This window comes from Calonectris borealis, chromosome 6 (assembly GCF_964195595.1).
Source record: "Calonectris borealis chromosome 6, bCalBor7.hap1.2, whole genome shotgun sequence".
In the NCBI taxonomy this organism is placed as follows: Eukaryota; Metazoa; Chordata; class Aves; order Procellariiformes; family Procellariidae; genus Calonectris; species Calonectris borealis.
The window spans coordinates 39,017,579-39,039,815 of record NC_134317.1 but is presented as its reverse complement, the minus strand read 5'-3'; the positions used below and the strand labels follow the sequence as shown (position 1 = coordinate 39,039,815).

At 48.4% G+C, this 22,237-nt stretch overlaps 2 protein-coding genes across 2 annotated transcripts in view; one reads left to right on the top strand and one right to left on the bottom strand.

The window, feature by feature from the left end:
- Positions 1–2,640, bottom strand: part of CPS1 (carbamoyl-phosphate synthase 1) — a 116,561-nt gene extending 113,921 nt beyond the window's left edge. Inside the window, exons 1-2 of the mRNA XM_075153733.1 lie at positions 2,033–2,640; positions 1,751–1,927 (exon numbers count right to left, since the gene is read on the bottom strand). The gene's annotated coding sequence lies outside the window, so the exon portion shown is untranslated. The remainder of the gene's footprint in view (positions 1–1,750; positions 1,928–2,032) is intronic.
- Positions 2,641–4,313: 1,673 nt separating this feature from the next.
- Positions 4,314–22,020, top strand: LANCL1 (LanC like glutathione S-transferase 1). The gene is made up of 9 exons (XM_075153732.1): positions 4,314–4,458; positions 4,774–4,891; positions 12,444–12,651; positions 16,642–16,777; positions 17,120–17,266; positions 18,873–19,055; positions 19,468–19,644; positions 19,933–20,005; positions 20,904–22,020. The coding sequence occupies exons 1-9, from the start codon at positions 4,375–4,377 to the stop codon at positions 20,978–20,980; spliced, it is 1,203 nt and encodes a 400-aa protein (XP_075009833.1). The 5' UTR covers positions 4,314–4,374; the 3' UTR covers positions 20,981–22,020.
- The last annotated feature ends 217 nt before the right edge of the window (positions 22,021–22,237 follow it).

Sequence of the window (22,237 nt, the reverse complement as noted above, 5' to 3'; positions counted from 1 at the left end):
ATCCTTCTAAAATGAAAAATTTTGCTGTCATAATGCCAGGATACAATGCTTGCATTACTTTCCAAAAACAAATCTACTTAGATTCAGAATGGCACTGAGATTTTCCATCTCTTAATATAGGTTGGAGTTTTTACTGAGATCAAATACAGTGAGCCATGGCTCTAATACTAAAGAATAGCAAAGCTTCTAGAATGATCACTGTTTTATACATAGCATTACAGCTTAAACAACATCCAATATTCAAAATTGCTATTTTAAAAAAGGAAAAGGACATCTTTGACTTTGATCTTTCATATGCCTTCAGACACTTCGGACATCAATCCTACATATGTAGTATCGTTAGCCATGCTGCTGCTGAATAAATAATGTGTAAGAGAGGCTAATAAATACATCTGGGAAGCTTCTTGCTTTTACTCTGTACTGTCTGAAGCTTGAACACAAAGAAGCCACCACAAAAAAGAAACAAAACAGTGATGGGGAGATAAATGCCAAGACTTGCATTACATTTCCTAACTGTCCACAAAATTTTGTATTGCAGTAGTTCTGTGAACACGCCGAGACATCCCTGAGGCGATTTTTCCACAGGTGAAACCTCTCCCACCACCAAGTGCTTTGTCTGTACAGTTTTCCAGGATGTTCCCGCATAGTGAGGATGACCATGCTCTGTGGAGCACTTCCACACAGAGCCTCCCAAATCCCCTTTTCTATCCAACGAGGCCATGAAGGACACCTTATCCTTACTCACTGCCCTCCCTCACATACAGCACGCACTCGCAAAGGACAAGCAACCCTCACATTTATTATTATGGAATTACCATGCCAAGCCCATCTGGTCCACAGCATGGAGGCCACTGTCTGAGGTCGAACCAACCCTGATAGGAGGCTATGCAGAGGGGTAGATGCCAAACCGCCAGTTTGGAAAGGCCACTTGCAAGTCCACATCTACACTGCCCAACTTTGGCACCTACTGGCTGGAGATTAGCGGTAGGTGAGATTACAGATGGCTGCAGCCAGTGAAGGGCGGTGGCCCCAGGAGGAGGCATCTCCTCTGAGGTAGGAGGTGTTTCAGTAAGTCCTCAGGCAGGAAGCCAAGTAGGCAGCTGTAACATCTGGCAGAGGTTTGAGATTCACATCCTCACTGGAATGAGGGGGGAGCAGACACCCAGGCATCCTAAGGTATTCTTCAGGGAGGACTGTGAAACATCATTTTTATCCATGTAACTACAGGACCCACAGACATGCTACCAGCCCAGTAGGGACCACCAGCAGCTAGGATACTTATGCTGCTAAAATTCGGTAAGGATTGTCTTTTAGACAATGCTGTGGGGCAGAAAATGCTACTGTTCTTTTCTCTCCAGTAGAAAGATTTTGGGACATCTTTTCAACCACTGATTGTGAGTCACTTCAGAAACTGAGATTTTTCTAGGGCTAACTTTGTGGTAGGACTGCCAGGAAGGCTACTGGAGCCTATTTTCTCACCATTTTCCCCGTCTACTCTGACAGCTGCTTCCACACAAAATTAGTCTCTAGACGTGTTCTGAACAGATTTGCTTTCATGGCTTTTTTTCAGTAAATCCAGCATGACCCTTTTCAGACAAAGCAAACAAACAAGCCCCCCACCCCCAAACACCTCAGAGTGACTGGCACTGGAGTGAGAACACGGGAGCAGCGTCCTTCTCAGGCTCTTTTCCTTCTTTCATTCCCTATTCTGCATGGGCACGTTACTAAGGACGAATCATGAGTCACTTACCTGGGCTCCAGGTGACAGCCACAGTGAGATACTCCGGATTTATCCTGGGCAGCAAAAAGTCCAATGAAGCCTAAGTGACCATTTAGAAAATAACATACTGAAACATAACTCCTTAGCACGGTGGGCAACAAGAACAGACAAGATAATTTGGGAGAAGCATCTTTGCCTTGAAGTGATCTGGGGGGGAAAAAAAAAAAAGAATATGAGATGAATCAAAGACAAAAGAAAGACTCTGAAGCCGAAATGGTGTGCCTTATGCTGGAAGTTAATACTGAACTGTGCCTGAGGGAAGGAGGGCAGCGAATATTGTTTTGACCTGTAGATGGAAGGGAAGACCATAATACAGGGCTGTGAATTAGGCCATAAGCAGAAGACCCCATATTATTTTTGCTGATGCTAGAGCTACCTCTCTGAATACTAAAGCACAGTCCATCTCCCTGCCTTGAATGCAAGGCAATGTTGACATGACTGAAATTCACTAAACAAGGAACAGCTGAGTGAAAAAGGAACTGAAGGCAAACATAATTGGGATTCCCTCTTTTCTGCTTGTTTCCCACCATCTCCTGCAATAAGTTTTTTTTCTTTTCTTTGAGCTCTGATTTTACACATTGTATTAAAGAATGGACACATGGACAAAAAATCAAAATCCCTTATATAATACAATTGTCCCAAGGATGAATACAGCAGCCTAATGTATTCCCATGCCCTAAACCCCACAGGGTGAGCAGCAATGGGCTCCTAAACACCACAGGGCTCCCTAAACTCCACAGGGTCAGCTGCAATGGGCCCCTAAACCCACAGGGCTCCCTAAACCCCACAGGGCCAGCTGCAATGGGCCCCTAAACCCCACAGGGATCCCTAAACCCCACAGCGCCAGCTGCAACGGGCCCCTAAACACCACAGGGATCCCTAAACCCCACAGCGCCAGCTGCAACGGGCCCCTAAACACCACAGGGATCCCTAAATCCCACAGGGCCAGCTGCAATGGGCCCCTAAACACCACAGGGCTCCCTAAACCCCACAGGGCCAGCTGCAACGGGCCCCTAAACACCACAGGGCTCCCTAAACCCCACAGGGCCAGCTGCAACGGGCCCCTAAACCTCACAGGGCTCCCTAAACCCCACAGGGCCAGCTGCAACGGGCCCCTAAACCCCACAGGGATCCCTAAACCCCACAGGGCCAGCTGCAACGGGCCCCTAAACCCCACAGGGATCCCTAAACCCCACAGGGCCAGCTGCAACGGGCCCCTAAACCCCACAGGGCTCCCTAAAACCCACAGAGCCAGCTGCAACGGGCCCCTAAACCCCACAGGGCTCCCTAAACCCCACAGAGCCAGCTGCAATGGGCCCCTAAACCCCACAGGGCTCCCTAAACCCCACAGAGCCAGCTGCAATGGGCCCCTAAACCCCACAGGGCTCCCTAAACCCCACAGGGCCAGCTGCAATGGGCCCCTAAACCCCACAGGGCTCCCTAAACCCCACAGGGCCAGCTGCAATGGGCCCCTAAACCCCACAGGGCTCCCTAAACCCCACAGAGCCAGCTGCAATGGGCCCCTAAACCCCACAGGGATCCCTAAACCCCACGGGGCCAGCTGCAATGGGCCCCTAAACCCCACAGGGCTCCCTAAACCCCACGGGGCCAGCTGCAATGGGCCCCTAAACCCCACAGGGCTCCCTAAACCCCACAGGGCCAGCTGCAATGGGCCCCTAAACCCCACAGGGATCCCTAAACCCCACAGGGCCAGCTGCAATGGGCCCCTAAACCCCACAGGGCTCCCTAAACCCCACAGGGCCAGCTGCAATGGGCCCCTAAACCCCACAGGGCTCCCTAAACCCCACGGAGCCAGCTGCAATGGGCCCCTAAACCCCACAGGGATCCCTAAACCCCACGGAGCCAGCTGCAATGGGCCCCTAAACCCCACAGGGCTCCCTAAACCCCACAGAGCCAGCTGCAATGGGCCCCTAAACCCCACAGGGCTCCCTAAACCCCACAGAGCCAGCTGCAATGGGCCCCTAAACCCCACAGGGATCCCTAAACCCCACAGGGCCAGCTGCAATGGGCCCCTAAACCCCACAGGGCTCCCTAAACCCCACAGGGCCAGCTGCAATGGGCCCCTAAACCCCACAGGGCTCCCTAAACCCCACAGAGCCAGCTGCAATGGGCCCCTAAACCCCACAGGGCTCCCTAAACCCCACAGGGCCAGCTGCAATGGGCCCCTAAACCCCACAGGCTCAGCAGCAATGGGCCTCTAAACCCCACAGGGCTCCCTAAACCCCGCAGAGCCAGCTGCAATGGGCCCCTAAACCCCACAGGGCTCCCTAAACCCCACAGGGCCAGCTGCAATGGGCCCCTAAACCCCACAGGGTCAGCAGCAATGGGCCCCTAAACCCCACAGGGCTCCCTAAACCCCACGGAGCCAGCTGCAAGAGGCCTTTAACCCCTCCCTCAGGGCTCCCTAAACCCTCCAGAGCCCCTGAAGCCGCACGATGGCGGCCCCAACCGGCGCCTCAGCGCGGCGGTGCGAAGGGAAGGAGAGCAGCGGCGGGACTTACGCCGACACCCCGCCGCCTTCCGGGGCGGAGCGGGGGCGGATCGCGGCGGAGCGAAGCAGGCACGGCGGAACCATGATGGCGCAGCGGGCGCTTCCTAACCCCTACGCGGACTACGACAAGTCCTTGGCCACCGGCTACTTCGACGCCGCCGGGAGGGTGAGTGGGCTCGGGGTGAGGCGGCCGGGGCGGGAGCGGGCCCTTCCCGGGGACGGACGCCGCGCCTGCGCGGCGTCCGTCCCCGGGAAGGGCCCGCTCCCGCCCCGGCCGCGAAGCCAAGCTGGGCAGCCGGGAGCCCAGCCTGGTCCTGAGGTACCCCAGGGTTTCTAGCAGAGAGCTGTCAGGTTAAAACACACCCGGTTCCCTGGTTGTGCTCCCTCCGGGTACCTCCAGCTTACCAAGACCCCATCCACCTGCCAGTGTTTCCTTGACGTTTGGTGTTTTGGTTTTTTTTTTTTTCCCCCCCCTCCACAGTTGACCCCCGAATTCACGCAGCGGCTGAATAACAAAATCAGGGAGCTGCTCCAGCAGACGGAGAGGGGCCTCAAGTCTGCCGACCCGCAGGACTGCACCACGTACACTGGCTGGGCAGGTAGGGCGGCCGCTCGGATCGACGGAGCAGGAGCTCTCCGAAGCAGCCTTCTAGGGCAGGCCAAGGCAGACCGTGGGTGGTTTTGGCTGTTTGAATGATCACAGTAGACCCATGTCAGAAACAGTCCTTCTTGCGTGTGTTTTAATCCGTTAAAACAAGGGGCTTTCTCGGGACTCCCCGTTTTTGGAGCACGTTTCAAGCTGCAGAGGGAAGACCATGGCGTTGCAGGGCAGGATTGGGTCTTCTCTTGGTTAATAGTGCCAAACCTATGCAACAGAGAAAGCCAGCACCTGCTTGAGAGCAAACATGGGGAACCGTCGAAGGGACTGGCTCCAAATTTGGCCACGGTGGGGATGGTGACAAGTCAATCACCGCTCTGTGAAGTGGGCAGATGCGCGATAGGTCATTTACCTGCAAGGAGTTCTTGCAGAGTGCCAGCGCTGAGCTTAGGGCCTGGAATAATGTCCGTCTTTTCCGTTTGGGCTGAGTTTTATCTTTTGACATTGTCTGATTGGCAGGTTGCTCCATTCCTGTTCCCCAGGTAGTGCCCCTCCACTTAGCCAGGGCTAGTTCTGCTCCAGTACCTGCTGGAAGGAGCAGAAATGCAAATGTGAGTATAACGAAGGATGGAAGCCTTTCTCACACTAACTCTTCTGTGCAAAGCTTCCAGGAGCTTGTCTTTCTCCTGTTCTGCATTTTCAACGTGTTTTTTTTCCCTTGGGAGCATGCCCTGCCTTCCCCTCCCTATTCCTACCCCCTGGAGCCAGGGAGGACACACCTTTCTCTGCCGCCTCATCCTTGGCTACTGCTGTGTGCTTTGTCAGCTTTCCTGCCACCGCCTTCTGCACGGTGCCAGGCTCTAGGGAGGGACCCTGGGGTAATTGCAATTAATCTCATGCTTGCTGCAACGTTCTTTGCTGCTATGGCTTTTTTTTGGCAATACGCTGCAATCCTAAATGGCAATTTTCTGTATTATAATCTGGGTGTGGCTGGCTTGTGCTTAGATACTATGGAACTTGATGCCAACAGTTTGCTTGGGAGAATGGTGTTCATTGTGTTAGTGCTAAACTAACGTTGCAGCTTGATGACAGCAATGCCAGAAATGCCTACTTAAAAATTTTAGTAAGGTAGACAGGCACTGAGAGTACTCTAGAGCATTTCATGAGAAATGCTAGGATGCCAGTATTAAATTCCAGCGTGGGAGAACATTGATTTCTTCAGTTGCTGCCTGGCAGCGCGCTGCTGCTGCTCCTTGTGAATTTATGCATTTTTGTTCAGTGCTGGCTGATTTCACCTTGGGAGACAGGTTCAATCTTCCAGTCCGTGTGAGCCTGCTCTGACGTCCCCTCAGATGAAAAGCACTCCATACGTAAAGATGGTCTTCAGTCATGAGGGTGCTACTTGGCATGATGGTAGAGTCTACCTCTGGCCAGAATAATTCAGGAAATCAAGCAGGAGGACAGTTAGCTGGTGTTAGGAGTACTCCGAAAGTCTGCGGGGAGAAGGTAAACACCTTTCCCCGGAGACCGTGTTCCCTTCCTTAGGGTGGCCTTAAGGAGCTCCGTGTTGGAAAGTGACGGCAGTTGTGAAACAGTGGTTGAGAGCTCTGGTAGGATTTCAGCTCGTTTTTATTTGGAAGGGAGTTTCTCAAGAGGGATTCTTCTCTTTTCCTCCCAGGGATCATTCCTCATTGGGCACACAACCTTCTCACTTTGGCAAATAGGGTTAGAAAAAACCCACAGACAGATTTCCTGCAGGTCGCAGCCAGTGAAGTGAAGTTTGCAGATACTACACTGTATCTTTGTCACCCTCCCTTCTTTTCCAATCCTAGCTATATTAATTTATTCAGTGCTGGTTTCCAGAGACAAAATTAATTGGGCCAAGACAGCAGCTTTTTCCTGTAATTGCTTGTGTAGAAAAGGCTTGTTGAGTATCTTCTCATGTAAATCATTGCCCAGCAGTCTGAAATCAACCCGCACTCTTGTGGCCGCTAATAAGAGAGATTTGAAATGTGGCTCTCTTAGCACAAACTCTGCGTGAAATGTAACATACTTGAGTGTACTACATTACACCCAGTAATACACAGCATATGCTGGCATTTTACTTGGGTGCCTGTTTCCTTCCCAACACACTTGACAGAGCCCTCTTCCCCCAGACTGCATTTGTGCCAGGGAAGCCACGGCTTCTTGGCACGTGAAGCTGAAGCAGAGGCAGGGAAAGACTTACATTTTCAGCTCAGAGGCAGTGAAAACACACTTTGGATCAAGATTATCCAGCGTACGGCTGAATGCCCTCAAAACACATTTGAATCGGCGTGTAACTCTTTCATTCCGTTCCCCATAGAGATCAGGGCCCTGTAGGCAACACCTGGTGTGTGCCTGGGTATAGACCAGACTCGCCTGTTGTGTTCTGTTCTGTTTTGTCTTTTAATCAGTTTAGCTAGACTGCTGTAAGAGCTTTTGTGGTCTTAATTTGTTTCAGTGGTATCAAAGTGTTGACTGAGGGAAGGTAAACTGCCGTAAGCTATTTCTGAATCAGAAGCAGTTCAAATTCTGGCAGCAGTACAACTGCCTCATCCATTTGCAAACAGATTAGCATGAGGATGGCAAAGAGTATGTACGTGTGTGTTGGTATTTCTCATAGTGCAAGAGGCCTTGCTCCAAAGACTACCTCAACTGGGAGTACAGGCGGTGGAAGGGGAATGGAGGGAGACTGACTTCGCTCCTGTCACCTCTTAGCTGACTGCAGAAGCTAGGAAGCTCCTGAGTCTGGCGCCTGCTGGACTGTTGTGTCCTTCCAAGATGATGAGGTGATCTGCCACCTGAAACAGCATATATGGGAGACATTCCCCTTCCTCCACACTATGGCAGTGCCTTTGGAATTTGTTTCCCATGCGCACATTCCCTTCTCTAGCAAGGTGATAGTTGTGGCTTTCAGCGCTCGAGGGCCTCTGAAAGAGACCGGTGAGGCGAGCTGGCCTGGCTCACCCACAGCTTCTGCCTGGCCTGTTGGCGAGTGGAGACGAGGAGCAGGGCTGGGTTGCCTTTTGAAAGGACTCTTCAAAAGACATGCCAGATGAAAGAAAAGCCACTTAAGAACGGATCGAAATTCTGACCGTACCAGTTCAGGAAAGCTTCTGGAAAAACACCTTTCATTCACTTTAGTGCAGTATCTTAGTTTTAACCTCAGAACCCAGAGAAGTTACATCTCCTTAAGAGAGTTCTGTTCAGAAAAACAGAAATCCTCAGATAACCCCTACAGAATAAGAGGCAGTTAGGCTGCATTTGGTGAGAGAGCATAGTGCCTTGTGTCACCCACATAAACCACATTTCTGCCGAGTGCTTGGTGGGTAGTTTTTGTGAAATCTCCGCTCAGAGCAATGGGATGTAAATTCAAAGTTGGCCTTACTTTCAGAGGGTTGGATCAGACCACCTTCATGGATCCCTTCTAACCTAACCTGTTGTAGGATTCTGTGATGGGGTAATGGGTAGTTTTGGTTTGGGCTGGGCTGGTTTTTTTGGGAGGGGAAAGCTTCTTTTGTAGAAAGTTTTACAAAAGAAGCTTTGTTGCCCAGGTTTTAAGGCTGGAGAAGCTGAGGCTCCTGAGAAATGCCCATGTCCCAGAAGGCACTAGGAAGGCAAGCTGTAGTAAAATGCACCTGTGGCTCCCCAGACAGTTCTGAACATGGGATGATGCAGCCCTCTGGAGAGGATGTCTCACTGTCCCATTCAGCATGGCTTTGGCATGCATTTGTGAGTGCAAGATAACATCCCATGCATCTGCACCAGAAAAGTTGCTTATTATCCTTTGAGCTGGGCAGTAAAGCTATGCTACCCCTTCTGTAACTTTTACCCCATGCCTGACTCATTAAAATGACAGCAGGTTTCTCACTAGAAACTGTCAGGCTTCATCACTATGTGCAGAGATAGGTTTCCACTTCTTCCCCCTGTGTTTGACATCCTGCTTTGAAGGTGCTGGCTGACTTACTTCCCTGGGTCAGTGCAAGATCTCTTTATTACTGTAGATGGCAGGTTTGGAACTGGTCCAAATTAGGTCAAGAAATCTCCTCTCATGGCAACCTAGTTCCTTTGTGAAAGGACCACATTGCAGCTCAGCTCCTGGTGGAGAAGGAGGCATGTTCGGAACAGTCTAATGGGCATCCCTGCTGGTGCTGTCAGCAGGGGGACTGCAGTGGAGCTGACACCAAGCAGTGCTTCGTCTCACTTTTATCCACTCTATTCCGCGTGAAGGGGAAGCTTTGTCTCACTACTGCTGTTCCTTCCACCAGCAGAACTGTTTGCAATGGTAGTGCGATCCAACATAAAGAACAAGTTTAAACTTGCAGGGAAGTTGAGGCACAGCTTTACTTCTCTTTGATGAACAGAATGTCATATGGATGAGATATTCTTTTAGCCTGCTGCAGTGCTTTAGCTCTCGAGCAAGAACTTGTCTGGTATCTCCAGCGACGTCTGCTCTGTTGAAAGCAATGGTTGCTAAAGTCAGGGCCATCAGCACTAGCCAACTGGCGCAGCTGGTGTAAACAATTCCATTTCTACTATGTACATTTAAGTCTCCTTCTCTGCCCCCCTCAAAAGAAATCTCTAATGCAAAGCACCCCTCTGCATCTACAATGCTGCTCATACAGGATGGCAAGAGGAGAGAGATGTTGTTTACTGTCCTACTGAAGATGTTAAATAAACAGGCTTTGTGAGAGACATGCAGAATTTATTTTTGCCTCCTGATTCCCTGCAGTGAGCAAGCATCTCTGGCATTAACGCTCCAGTGGATTGGCTTCCTGCACACCAGAGGTGGCAGTTTCAGTCATCAGAGCCCTGCTAAAGGATATGCTGTCAGTAGCACCTGTGTTCACTCCGGTCCTGCACCATCAAGTGATGTCTGAAGCATTCTCCATCACATGTGGCTATGCAGCAGGTCTTACGCTGCAAGGAGCAAAAGACTTTGAAGTCTGGAGAAACTACAGAGAAGGCGGTGAAATAGTAACCAATAAATAGAACAAAGCCCACGCGTCTTTGGCAGTAGCAGGCCACAGGCAGGCACGGCACGGCAGTTCTGCTGGAATCAGTCAGGAGTCTCGGAGGTCACAGAAATAGGTCACATTTCTATCTGGGACACTGAACACAGACCTCCAGGGCACACAGAAATGGAGCAGATCCACTGCTTACCTAGCCCCACTTGACTGATGATGCCATGTTGTATAGCGCTTAAAGCATGCCAAACAAACACCCAGTCAGTCAGCAAACCCTACCTGGTCAGTTGGGGTGAGGAAGGAATTATTGGAGAGGGAGGGAGGCAGAGCTGTGGAATAGCTTCTGCAGAGCAACACTGCCTAGCTGAGCCAAGTTCATCAGGTGGAAACTCTCGTCTCCAAACTGCACTGCCTACATCTTGGCACACAGGTCAATATAGGATATTCCGCACCCAGGTGACTGCATGTTGGATCCCTCTACATACATCTGTAAACTTTGTCTCTTTATGCATGGGCCTGCCCTCCTCTGCTGGCCTTCCCTACTTTTGGGCTCACAGATAGCAACAGAGCAAGCAGCGGGCTGAAGGCAGCACTGCATTGTGCCCTTCTGATCAGCTTGGGAGTATGAATTCCTTGAGGAAGGAGTTGAGAAAGTTGGCTTTAGATTCAGTTTGTAAGGCCTTTGGGTTTTAAAGAAAACGTAAAAATTAATGATTTGGGAAAGCAACTCATCCCTTCCATCCTTTAGTATAGGTCAATGATTTTTTGGAGTCTTTTCCAAAGATGCTTAGGCCTGGGAGGAAAGGGGGCGAGAAATGTTTTACAAGCGGAGAGGCAAAAAAGTCGGAGGAAAACAATGCTGAGACATTTACTTTCTACAAATTCAATCCTAGCAGTGGTCTTAGCATGGTAGTTATGTACATAATTAGGGTGGTATGATGGCATTGGGAATAGAAGCTACTTACAAAGCAAAAGGTTGTATATTAAAGCAGATAAGTCAAGAGTGCAAGTTGTGCTCAGATAGCTATCAGGCCTATTAAAGTCTAGAAGCTGTGCTAGGTGCTAAATAAATCAAGGAGCGTCACCTGACATTTGCCAGCTGGAAGAGGAGGGTTCCCCTTTAAAGAAGGGCTTCATATCCACATCCTTATGTAAGACTTGAGGGATGGTACTGTGCATCTGAGCGCTCTCTGGAAATACTAACGCTGGACTGCTTAGAGAGAGGACAAGGTTATTAGCTTCAGCAGGAAATGGAAATTTGCCCTTAATATACATGTGGAATTGAATTGTCTGTAGCACGAAGCTTTGGAGATTACCCATGCAAAATGAGAAAACGATCTAAATTTAAAATTGTCCTCAGTACCATGGAAAGTAATTTTGCAGCATTCTTGCCCCGCCTTACCTTACCACATCAAAATCTGCAGAGATTGGCTCCATTAATTTAGGCTTAAACACAGGACCTGAGTCTTCTTACTGGTAAAGGGAGAAATAAGCTTTTCTCAAAGTGATGTAGGCCAGTAGCTTTCTTCAGTGCATGTTTGAGGATGCCTTCCAGATCAGAAGGATGGTTCAAATGTGGCAGACCTTTCAGACACAGACTTACTGAGGACTCCTGAGTTACCTACTAAAAGCTTCAAGAGCTGGATGAAGACAGGGCAGACAGAGGCAAAGGACAGCAATTGATGTGACTTCTCAGTAGTGGAGTTCTTTCTGTAGCTGGCTAGCCCATGGAAAACCTCCAGGGAGGACCATGCAGCCTTTTCCAGCATTCCAGGTAGCTGTTTATGTTTCAGACAAGGGCTGATCTCATGAATGATGTGCTGCAGAGGAGAGTCGGGCAGCTCCTTTCTTTTCTTGGATGCACCAGTCCTTGGTATAGGGCTTGGGTCCTGTTCAGTAGCAGGAGGTGATGTCCAGGGAGCTGTAACAACCTTGCTGGTGCTTCCCAGTGGGAGGAAAAAAACAAAATAGAAAAAAAAAAAGAGCCAAGTAGGATGTCCTAAAGGTGCTGCTTCTCAGTGCTGATGACGTGTCACTTTTTTTAAAATCCAATCCAAGCTATAAATGACCCAGGTCTTTACCTCCTGGCATGGGAAAAAATAATTGAGATAGAGTAACAACTCCGCACTGCTCTGCCACAAGTACCATCTTGCCCAGAGATGAATTCTCTTTTTCCTCCACTGTTTAGCAAGAGTCCCCGGTACAGTTGATAGATTTAGGTGGGTTTGTCTAGGTCTCATCTTTTGCTCCTCGCTGCTAAAACTGTATGTAACCCGTGTATCAGAAGCTCTGCTGTCCTCCAGGGCCTCCGGGGTCAGACACTGCTGTTTGTCTTAACCTGCAGTCCACTCACAAGCAGCATCAGGTACAAGGAGGTCACAAAGCAGGAAAAGAAGCTGTGGATGCTGCAGCTATGGCTTATGCCCCTGGATGAGCCTGAGAAGCCTGTCTTATGCCCTAGATGAGGGCTGAGGGCCAGGCTTTTAGGTTCGTTAAAACAGCCAGGGCATGTAGCGGGAAGGGTAAACTTTTCTGGTGGGTGCAACCTTTATGTTCCTTTTGCAGGCATTGCTTTGCTGTATTTGCACCTGTATGATGTGTATGGAGACCCAGCCTACCTTCAGGTGGCCCACGAGTACGTGAAGAAGAGCCTAAAGTGTCTGACAAGACGATCCATCACTTTCCTGTGCGGCGATGCCGGGCCCCTGGCAGTGGCTGCTGTCGTCTACCACAAACTGCAGAACCAGAAGCAGTCAGAAGACTGCATCACTCGGTAAAATGCTTGGTCATGTCTTTGACCTTATGTTTCTCTTGCTCATAGAGCTGGTCTGGGCTTGTACCGGGTACTCTCCGCCAAGCCTGAATACATTTTGTTGCAGTCTTACATGAGAGATAATCCAGTAACATCGCAAGGCAGCGCAAACTTGTTCTGCCCTGGGGAAAGAGCTAGCTTAAGGACAAACGTGCTTGTCTGGCAGTCTACAGAGCAAGGACATTGTTCAGCTGGTATTGCCATCTTAAAAATAGTTCCAATAAACACAGGAAGAAAAAAATGCCAAAACTAAAAAAAAACCCGGAAGGTGAGGTTTGGTATTTTTTCAGAACCTTAAATTTAGCTTTATAGCCATTTTGATGAAAAGGAGAAATGTGGCAGGCTTATTAGATTAATTTTGTTACTCACTTCCACTTTCTGTTTGTTAGTTGACTTTGACTTAAACCTAAGATTGACGGCATCCCTTTCAACTGCTGAATGCAGCTGGTTATGAGTCATTTATTTCTATTTCTTGCCTTTCCTCAACTGTTTCCAAATGTATTTTTGTTGGGTACTTAAGACAAGAAAAGGACAAACAAGCAGTCCTACAGTGAAATCAGCACGCGGCAGAGGAAGGAAAAAAGTTAAGGAGATGCAGTTGCAAGCTCTTCTTGCTTAAGGGAGATCAGTTTTGAGAAGGTGAGAAACAGCCCTGTAAAGAGTTTCCATTTACGCGTGGTCAGCACAAAAACAAGACAAAACCCCTGACGCTTCAGAACAACACTGAGTGCCCTTAAACAGCCATGAGTAAGTGATGCATAATACCAATTAAAAAAGCCATGGGTGGGAATCAGAGGTGCCTGTATGGTTTGGACACCATGTTCCCACTCCCTTAACTAAGAATAGCTTCTGGTTTATGTGGATACGGTCAGTCAGAGGACAGAACTCTCTTCTTTATTCTTGAAATAATCTGTGGTTTAGGTTTTGCTTAATACTGTGCCAAAGTGGTGAATCTCACCATGATTAATATATTTGCTAACAAAAAGGGAATTAATCTGTCAAACGGTACTGGCCAGTTGTCGTCAATGTATAAGCCCCAAGTTGTGAAAAATCCCTAATTCGTGTTTTCTTGCTGTAGCTCTCCCCTTCCCATGTCCCTCCTGTTCTGCCTACAGTTTTGTGGCAGAATGGAAACTCATGATTAATTCTGCACTGCCATCTAATGGCATAATAAAGGCAGAGCCTTGGAAATTGGTTTCTTCATACATCTGAGAGGAGATAAAATGTGGCTTTCTCGAAGGAACAGTTATGCTGTCCTTACCCTGCCACCAATTCCCAAAGCAGTTACCCTGACCATGCTACCTTTAAAAAGAGAATATTTCTTTGAGAAATAGCTCCCTTAATCGACGCTCTTAAGTGGGTTTTGGGTATGCTGTTTATTTACAGAACAGTTGCTAAGTTATGCAGTGCAAGTGCATAGAAAGTGCACTTCTATTACAGCTGTGGAGAAGGAGGGCCTCTCTCCATTTTGTTCTCTGTCTTTTAAAACGCCTCATCTTCACAGAGCCCAAGGAGAGAATCCATCAGCCAGGTTTTACCTGCAGTGTAAGAGACAGAAGCTTGCTTTTTCTTAGCTCCTTGGTCTTACCTAAATGAGTTCATGACCAACAAATGTGCTTTTATGCTCCAGAGAGACTAACGTTTCAGGGCAGCCCATTTTCCAAGAGCCTGTGAAAATCTGAGCAGTGTTCCAGGAGTCCTCTTTTCCCTGCCATCTCCCACCAATTCAGAAGGTCAAAGGTTTGCTTTTAGAGCCAGTGGCATACAAAAATCCCATCTTGCTCTACAGCTGCCTCGCTTTCCCTCTGTCCAGAAACTACTGATTTTTGACAGTTGAGGTAATAGGCTGATGTGTGAGCAGGAGTGGCTCTTCCTTTCAGGGACCTTGATTTACCCCCTCGCACCTGAGAAATGCATTCTGCATGCAATCAGTCCGGCAGCATCCCCAGGCATCTCTTGCTGCAGGCATACCATGCAGCCCTGCCCCACATGTCGAAAACAACAGAAACCGCTGGCAGGCTTCCTCCCCTGATCATCCCTGCTGGGAAAGCAGCTAGAGGTAGAAGTAGTAATGCTTAAGGAGCAAGAATAGTAGCTCCAGCTGCTCCAGATTTCCCCACAAAAAGAAGATTTCACATCCAGACCTCAGAAGATCCCTGCTGTGGGTATTACTGTTTATCCACCCATCCATTCCTTCTATTGCACCCAACATTTTCCTGACATCTCAGAGCTGAACAACATCACCAGCCAGCATCTCTTCTGGCCAGCCTGCTGCTGGGCAGAGTCCGTCTGTCAAAACACTCTTTTCTTCCTTGGAAAACCTCCTCTTCATCTGTCTTCCTTGGACTTGGGGACAGGGGACGTGAGGAGGCAGCAGGGCTTTCCTTTCAGCCCATGCAGCTGAGAGAGGGACCCCTGCTTACTCCTAGCCTTGGATGTGAAGTCTGTCTCTTGGGTTTAATCTGCGAGAAATCTGCCCCATGGAGCAATGCACATCTCAAGTGGTACATGAGGAGACGGGGCCGATCCACCTTGAGACACTGCTCTCTCCTTTCTCCTTCAGTATCCCTGCTCACTTTGAGTCCAGTGCCAAGGGAAAGTTTCCTGCTGCGGGGAGTCACAGCCCAGCATCCTCTCCCTGCTCCAAGGGTACTCTGGACGTCTGGTTGCTTCTTTCCTCTGCAACGCATTGTTCTGCCCAGGAGCAAAGGCTGCCAAGGCACCTTTCCTGCTCCTCGCGCCGCTGTGACAGGGAAGCCCTGCGCACACACAGCTCTCCTGGCTGGTTTCTTAGCCCCCCCTCTGTTGCAGCCACAGGAGGAAGCAGCTGAGGATACAGCCATGAAGCCACTTACGCTGGTATTTTAAAAGTGATGGCATTTTTCAGATTGCTGTCTCAGGGGTGAACAGAAAAACAAGGCCAAAACGAGTCATACCCCTGCCTGCCGCTCTGACAGGGAAGGACATCCAGCCTTGTTGGAAATGTGATGAGAGGAAAAACAAAGGAAAAATTGCATCGGGAGTGAATTGGGCTATAGAGCACCAGTGTGAAGAGCTGCCAGTCTCTGTTAGCACTACAGGAATATCACCAACTTTGCAACACGATAATAGAAAAATGGCAAAGAAAATATCTGACTCCAGCAGACCTCTCGCTCTGCACTTGTGGGCTAAAGCCTGGTGCCAGCCGGGCAGTCAGCGTGGGATTGCAGGACAGACAGCCCACAGCACGCACACTCCGCTGAGCTGTCCTCACTACTGCTCAGCTCTCCCTAGAAAAGATTCCTTACGTGTGCCGCAGAGGCTTGATGTTAAACAACATTTCCAGCTGCTTCTCCCCACCTCTGACCTAGATTTTAGCTCATGGAGGCACCTCTTTTTCCACTGACAGTGTAGCCCTGGCCACTTGCAGGCATGGAGAGAAAGGGGCTTTTCTTTCAGGACTTTTGAGCATAAGGGGTGAGATTTTTACACATACCATCAGCACTAGTTTGACTTTCTAGCATTCCTTGAGCAGGCAAATTAAACACATACCAGTTTTGTTTGAGAATAGTCATTTTTGGCAGAGGGTCTGCCTTGCCAACAGCATCACAGGGAGGTAATGGTGGGCAGCCTTTCCTGAGCAGTCAGCAACTTTATGCTGACCATTTCCTATAGCCCAGGTTTCCCCACAAGCAGCTTCCCCAGAGCTGGTGCTCTAAAAAACAAGCACATCGTACAACTGCATTGTAAAGAGCTGAGCAGACTAAAGCAACAACCCAAGCAAAAAGCAGAAGGGAAAGAGGGATTCTGCACCTTGCATAGCTGGAAGGCTGAGACCCGGAGACCCTGGCCTGACATCTTTCATGTGGGCAGCATGAAAGAACAAACCATGTTTTTGAGCTCCGGTCTCACTGCTTGGTTACATGGCTTTGAGTGTCCTCTAATCTCCCCCATGTGAATTTTTCTTTGTAGTTTGCTCCATCTGCACAAGCTTGACCCACGAGTGCCAGATGAACTGCTGTATGGGCGCATGGGCTATCTCTATGCGCTGATATTTGTGAACAAGCACTTCGGAAAGGAAAAGATCCCTCAAAGTCACATTCAGCAGGTACTGTGGCTTCTGCTGATTTGTTAGCTGTCTCTTCCCATGCAGCTGATCTTTGGGCGGGTAAAAATCAATGCTAGATGTAGAGAACTCTGGCAACAAGGGAGAAACCACATCATGGTATCTCTGCTGCCCTTCTTCCAAAGGGTCAAAGCACCACACACCCTCCCACCATCCATATAAATCCATAGGCAGTACTGAATTGGCATACATTTCACTCCCTCACCCACACTCCTCCCTCTGCTTTGGCAGAAAAAACAACTCTCTTGTTCTGTGCCAGGATACTCACTGTGCTACATCTAAAGACAGCAGCATTTCCCTCACCTGCATCTGTTCCCATCACAGGTCTGTGAAGCCGTTGTAGCCTCGGGAGAGAGCTTGGCCAAAAGGAGGAACTTTACATCAAAGAGCCCACTGATGTATGAGTGGTACCAGGAGTACTACGTAGGGGCAGCCCATGGCTTGGCTGGGATTTATTACTATCTCATGCAGGTAAGAGGCACTGGAGGGGAGGGGCCTTTAGCAGCTGTTTCATGTTTCTTTGAACAAGGAGGAGCACTTGAATTGCCTCTTGGTGATGTCAAACTGGGCAAGATCCTTCGTCTGATGGACTGACTCCTGGTTTTGATCACACATCCCTACTTCTAAAGGTTTTCTCTAAATCTCTGAGATTGAATTTCCCACCTCCATGGCGATCGGTAGGGAAACGTGGCCTGCATTATACCAGCAGTTTCACATAATGAAGCCCTGTAGGTCAGCTGGGTCTGAGCTTCCCCCTCTGGTGTTAATTGCTTATAAAGTATTCCCATTTGTTTGTATCTGTGGGCTGCCTGCATTTTTTGAGGTGGGTACTTGGAGCAATCTCGGATTATTACAGAATGAGAATCTCTGTAAGAAAAGCATGGTGAAAGAGATTGTGTTCGTAGTAGGAAAGTGGGAAATGCCTTTATTACTAATGCAATCCTCACAGCAGGTGGAAAAAAAGCCACCAGGTTTCAAGTATTTGAGTTTTCCTTCAGCAGCCTCGAAGTTCAAGCCCATATACAGGATAAGCGGAATTCCTGTGAATATAACCCTGTTACGTGACTCAGAGAGGAAGGGGTGGCTGATGTTTTTTAAGCAGAAGGAGATTTGGAGGATGCAAAGTGATTATTGCCCAGGAGTACAGAACAGCTGGGAAGACAGCGGTGTGCCGTAAGCCCAAATTTGCATTGAGTCCCTAAGCTTGTTCCCAAGCTGGTGTTTTAAAGAATTCTAAGTGTAAGTCTCCCATAAAATACTGCATGGGCTTCAGGCTTCTCTGCTGTACGAAGTACAGGGAGCCTGGATCAGCCAAGCATGATGCACAAAAAGCCTCGGGGGAAGCAAACAAGGAAAATATGGAGAGAAGAACATTGGACTTTTATCTCTAATGGTTTTACAGCACAAGTATTGATTTTTAATTTTCAAGTTATCAACCTGGGAACAGTGTGATCCTTAGATGAGAGTGCTCATTGCAGTCTGCCGTGGGAAGTCAGAACTGCACACATTTCATGTGGGGCAGTGTCATTGGAAGAGGACACTGAAGCCACTCCCTTGCTTCTGCCTGAGGTCAGCGGTGAAGTCACCCCCTTGCAATTACCCAGAAACATCTGTGAAAATGCAGCATCAAAGCCCACCAGCTGGGCTGGCCCAGCAGCTCAGAGCTGAGATGCTCTAGGTGCTAGGAATCATTCCTGGCATTCATCCTTAACACTGTTCTTATACAGTTTATCTCTTTACTCCAGCTCTGGGTACCTGAAACTATTCCTACTCATCTTCAGGAAAAGAAGCAGCAAGCCTTCTTGCTTAGAGGGCCGGGTGGCACCCTAGGAGCAGCCTTTGTTTCTGGGGATGCAAGGGTATGACTGGAAATAAGTCCCTGCCGAAGGGCAGAGCAGCCTGGGGCCAAGTGGGTATTTGTGATGTGTGAAATGACCAAAGAAATTACTTGATTTCCAAGGAGCAAGAGGGAACATGGCCATAGTTGGCTTTGTTTCTGCCTTTCAGGCAGATCTTGGGCCTCTTAGGGAGAGACAGAAGGGTAATTCTCCCTGATTTAACGCTTTCTCTCTCTCAGCCTGGCCTTGGAGTGAGCCAAGTAAAACTGCACAACACAGTCAAACCCAGCGTGGACTACGTCTGCCAGCTCAAGTTCCCATCTGGCAACTACCCGCCATGCATCGATGACAACAGAGACCTACTTGTCCACTGGTGCCACGGGGCACCAGGTGTTATCTACATGCTTCTCCAGGCCTACAAGGTACCAGAAATCCCCTTTGGGGACCCCTAAATGTGGAACTCATCATGGAGAAGACTCTGTTGAGACCCCCCTGCCTGAGAGTAGGATGGCTTGTTACAGTGAAGTTGCCCCACAGGGACCACTGACCGAAACAGAAATCAGTCTTTTAAAAAATTATTTCTGAAAATACCCATCAGCTGTGTGGGGTGTCCTGTTGCAGGTGACTGATGGTGACAAGTAGTTGCCTGTGAAGTAATGGTCCTACAGCCCTATTCATCGTATCAAAAACATCCTCCTTTAAAGCAGACGGCAAAGTCACAGCATTAAAACTTCAGTAGGAGAGAAACTAATTAACCCAAGCCTCCCCACTCACACAGGGATGCTCTTTGGAGGAAATTGCCTCGGCAAGAGGGAATATTTCTTCTCTCTGCAGGTCTTTGGGGAACAGCAGTACCTAAACGACGCCCTGCAGTGTGCAGAAGTGATCTGGCAGCACGGGTTACTGAAGAAAGGCTATGGGCTGTGCCACGGGACAGCTGGCAATGCTTACGGCTTCCTAGCACTGTACAACCTCACGCAGAACACAAAATACCTGTACAGGGCCTGCAAGGTGAGAGCCTGTGTAAGGAAAGGAGAGGGGATTATTCACTTCTGCCTTTTACGTCTCCATCTTTGCCTTTGAAACCTAATTTCTAGTGTGGCAGAGATGCAGCTAGATCTGACCAGCTCCACCAGAATAGTCCCTCAGCAGCGCAGTCACTGTCTGACAGCCTGTACAGAAGGAATATCCTGCAGAAGCCTTGCTCTGCAAGGGATAACGTGAGGATGAGGGTGGTGCCTTTTTTTTTAAGATCCATCTTTAACAAAATTTGAACACTTTTTGTTCCTCTTTTCTCAGTTTGCAGAGTGGTGTTTAAGCTACGGTCAACATGGGTGCCGGACTCCAGACACGCCATTCTCTCTCTTTGAAGGTAACCTCCATCTCTATGCTTGTGTTTTGCTCCTGGATCTGAGCCAGTCCAGCACCAAGGAAAACCGAATACACGCTCCACTGAAGTCTTTGCAAAACTCAGTGTAGAGGATGGGAAGGAAATTGTATTCGCTGGTTTTACCCTTTCCCAGAAGCAGTCTTCTTGTAGCACAGGCTAATGTCTTAGCTGGAGCATCTTGTCCTCTTGGGCCTCCCACACAGATTCTGCACACAGGTCTCAAGGGGAATTCTTTAATGGGTACAGGCCACAGTCTACCTTAGGGTAATTTGTAGCCTGGCTTCTCAGACAGTCTCTTTTCTGTGCACTTTTAAGGATTAAAGTCCTTCATGGGCTTTCCAGTTCCATTCCAAGGGTGAGTGAGGAACAAACGGGGCTGCTTTTGTAGGCCTTGTTGGCTCCTATGGCACTTTGTGGCTCCTGCTAACGGCTGCCCCAAAATCTGCCATCAGCAGGTATTGCTGAAAGAGCCGGTTCCTCAGCTAACGTAAATCTCCCTAGCTTTGCTGCAGGCCACGGAACGAGGGCAGTTACATCAGTGAGGACCTGAGGCAGCAACGTCACAGGGTCCAAAGTTTTGCACAGATATTCAGTGTTAAACCTGTGGACAGGTAAAGCAGAAGGGAGGGAGCTGGAGGGGGGAAGACCCATCATGTTTTCCCAGATGCTTTTCAACATTTGATTAACTTTAAAATGCTTTCCCCACTAAAGTACCTAAGTTGCTTGGGAAACCTGGGTTCAGATCTTGGAGATTATTTAGGTCCTTCTGAAAACGTTTTCCTTTCTTCTGTCTTCATGACTTATTCCCCCCCTCGATAATTGATAAAATGGGTGCCCAAAGGGAATCTCTCTGAAGCACATTGTGTTTTCTTTTCCTCAGGAATGGCTGGAACGATTTACTTTCTTGCTGACCTGCTGGTACCAACCAAGGCCAAGTTCCCCGCATTTGAACTCTAAATCTGAGCTTGGCAGTTTCCTGCCTGAATCCTTCCGCACTTGGAAAAGCAGTTCGAAGCTGCTTTCTCCTTCTTCCAAACTCGTCGTTCACCTAACTGAACATAAATCCGTCCTCCTGAGGGCATGCCGAGTTCTCTAATATTTCTAGTCATCTCATTGCATTGTTTCAGTTTAAAAGACAGAATGCAAATGTTGCTGGTGTCTCTTAAAAACGCACGGCTGCAGGTGGGAGCAGGGAGAAAATGTACAGTATTTTGCTGGCTATAGAGTTTCTTGTTATTTTCTGTATCCCATTTCCTGGGAGAAAGTTTTCTATTGAATGTAACTTTGGCCATTTAATTTTTTTTTTTTTTGTGCTGATAAACAGTTGCAGGAATTTAATTGCCTTTGGAAAACAAAAGATGAAAAACAAACTATTGCCCTGCAAGTTGCTTTTAAGTCTTTTCTTTCTGGGCACCCAGGGAGTAGGCAGTTCAGTAGCTGCGCTGCTCCACATGACGCAAATGCGATGGACTGTGGAGTCTTTATATATGTTTTTTTTAATATCAGATTGCAAGTGGCACAGCTGGAACTGACATGCCAAAGCCTTGTCCTGAATTTCCACCTGTCTGCTTTAAAGGCAAAGGCTATGTATAGCTCTCTTGTCCATTTTTCCAGTGACAGACAAATAATCCACTAGCTTTTATGCTTATTTGCCATCTTACACTAAACCTTGCAAAAGTCCCTTGATCATTTAATGGAAAACTCCAATCTAAAAGTGAGCTAAGCATGCTTGCTGGTGTGATCTCTTCTGTTTAGCTTTGAAAGTTTATTTTGCAGTCTTTATTTAAAATTGTATATGAATATTGTAGGTGTTAGCTGGTACCAGGCCCACCAGCAGCAGCATGGGAAAAGAAGTGTATTCCACTGAGTTCTGTCAGTGTTTAACCTATTACCTGTATAGACATTGTTTATGTGCTTTGTTTTATAAGCTTTCCTGAACCTGCATAATTTGAGACACTTGTTTGCCTTGTTACTGCTTATTGTAGTTTGATATACAACCCCACACGTACTCAACTGGATAAACCTCCCCTAGGTTAAATAACTTTGACCTGTCAAGCAGACCAGATATTTGCAAGGGGTAAATCTGCTTTTCCGTCCTTAGCTGATGCTACACTAATTCACAGCCATTAGGGACCTGACCCTGTAAACCACTTTCTTAGCACCGCGCATGAGCTAAACACTGAGCGCAGTGAAAGTTACTGACGCAGGCGTACC

Bases quoted from the DNA above. Each gene is read 5' to 3' on its own strand.
- LANCL1 (XM_075153732.1), top strand. From the start codon at position 4,375: ATGATGGCGCAGCGGGCGCTTCCTAACCCCTACGCGGACTACGACAAG. The intron at 12,652-16,641 runs GTAAAATGCTTG...TTTTCTTTGTAG, and splicing joins TCAGAAGACTGCATCACTCG to TTTGCTCCATCTGCACAAGC. The intron at 19,645-19,932 runs GTGAGAGCCTGT...CTCTTTTCTCAG, and splicing joins ACCTGTACAGGGCCTGCAAG to TTTGCAGAGTGGTGTTTAAG.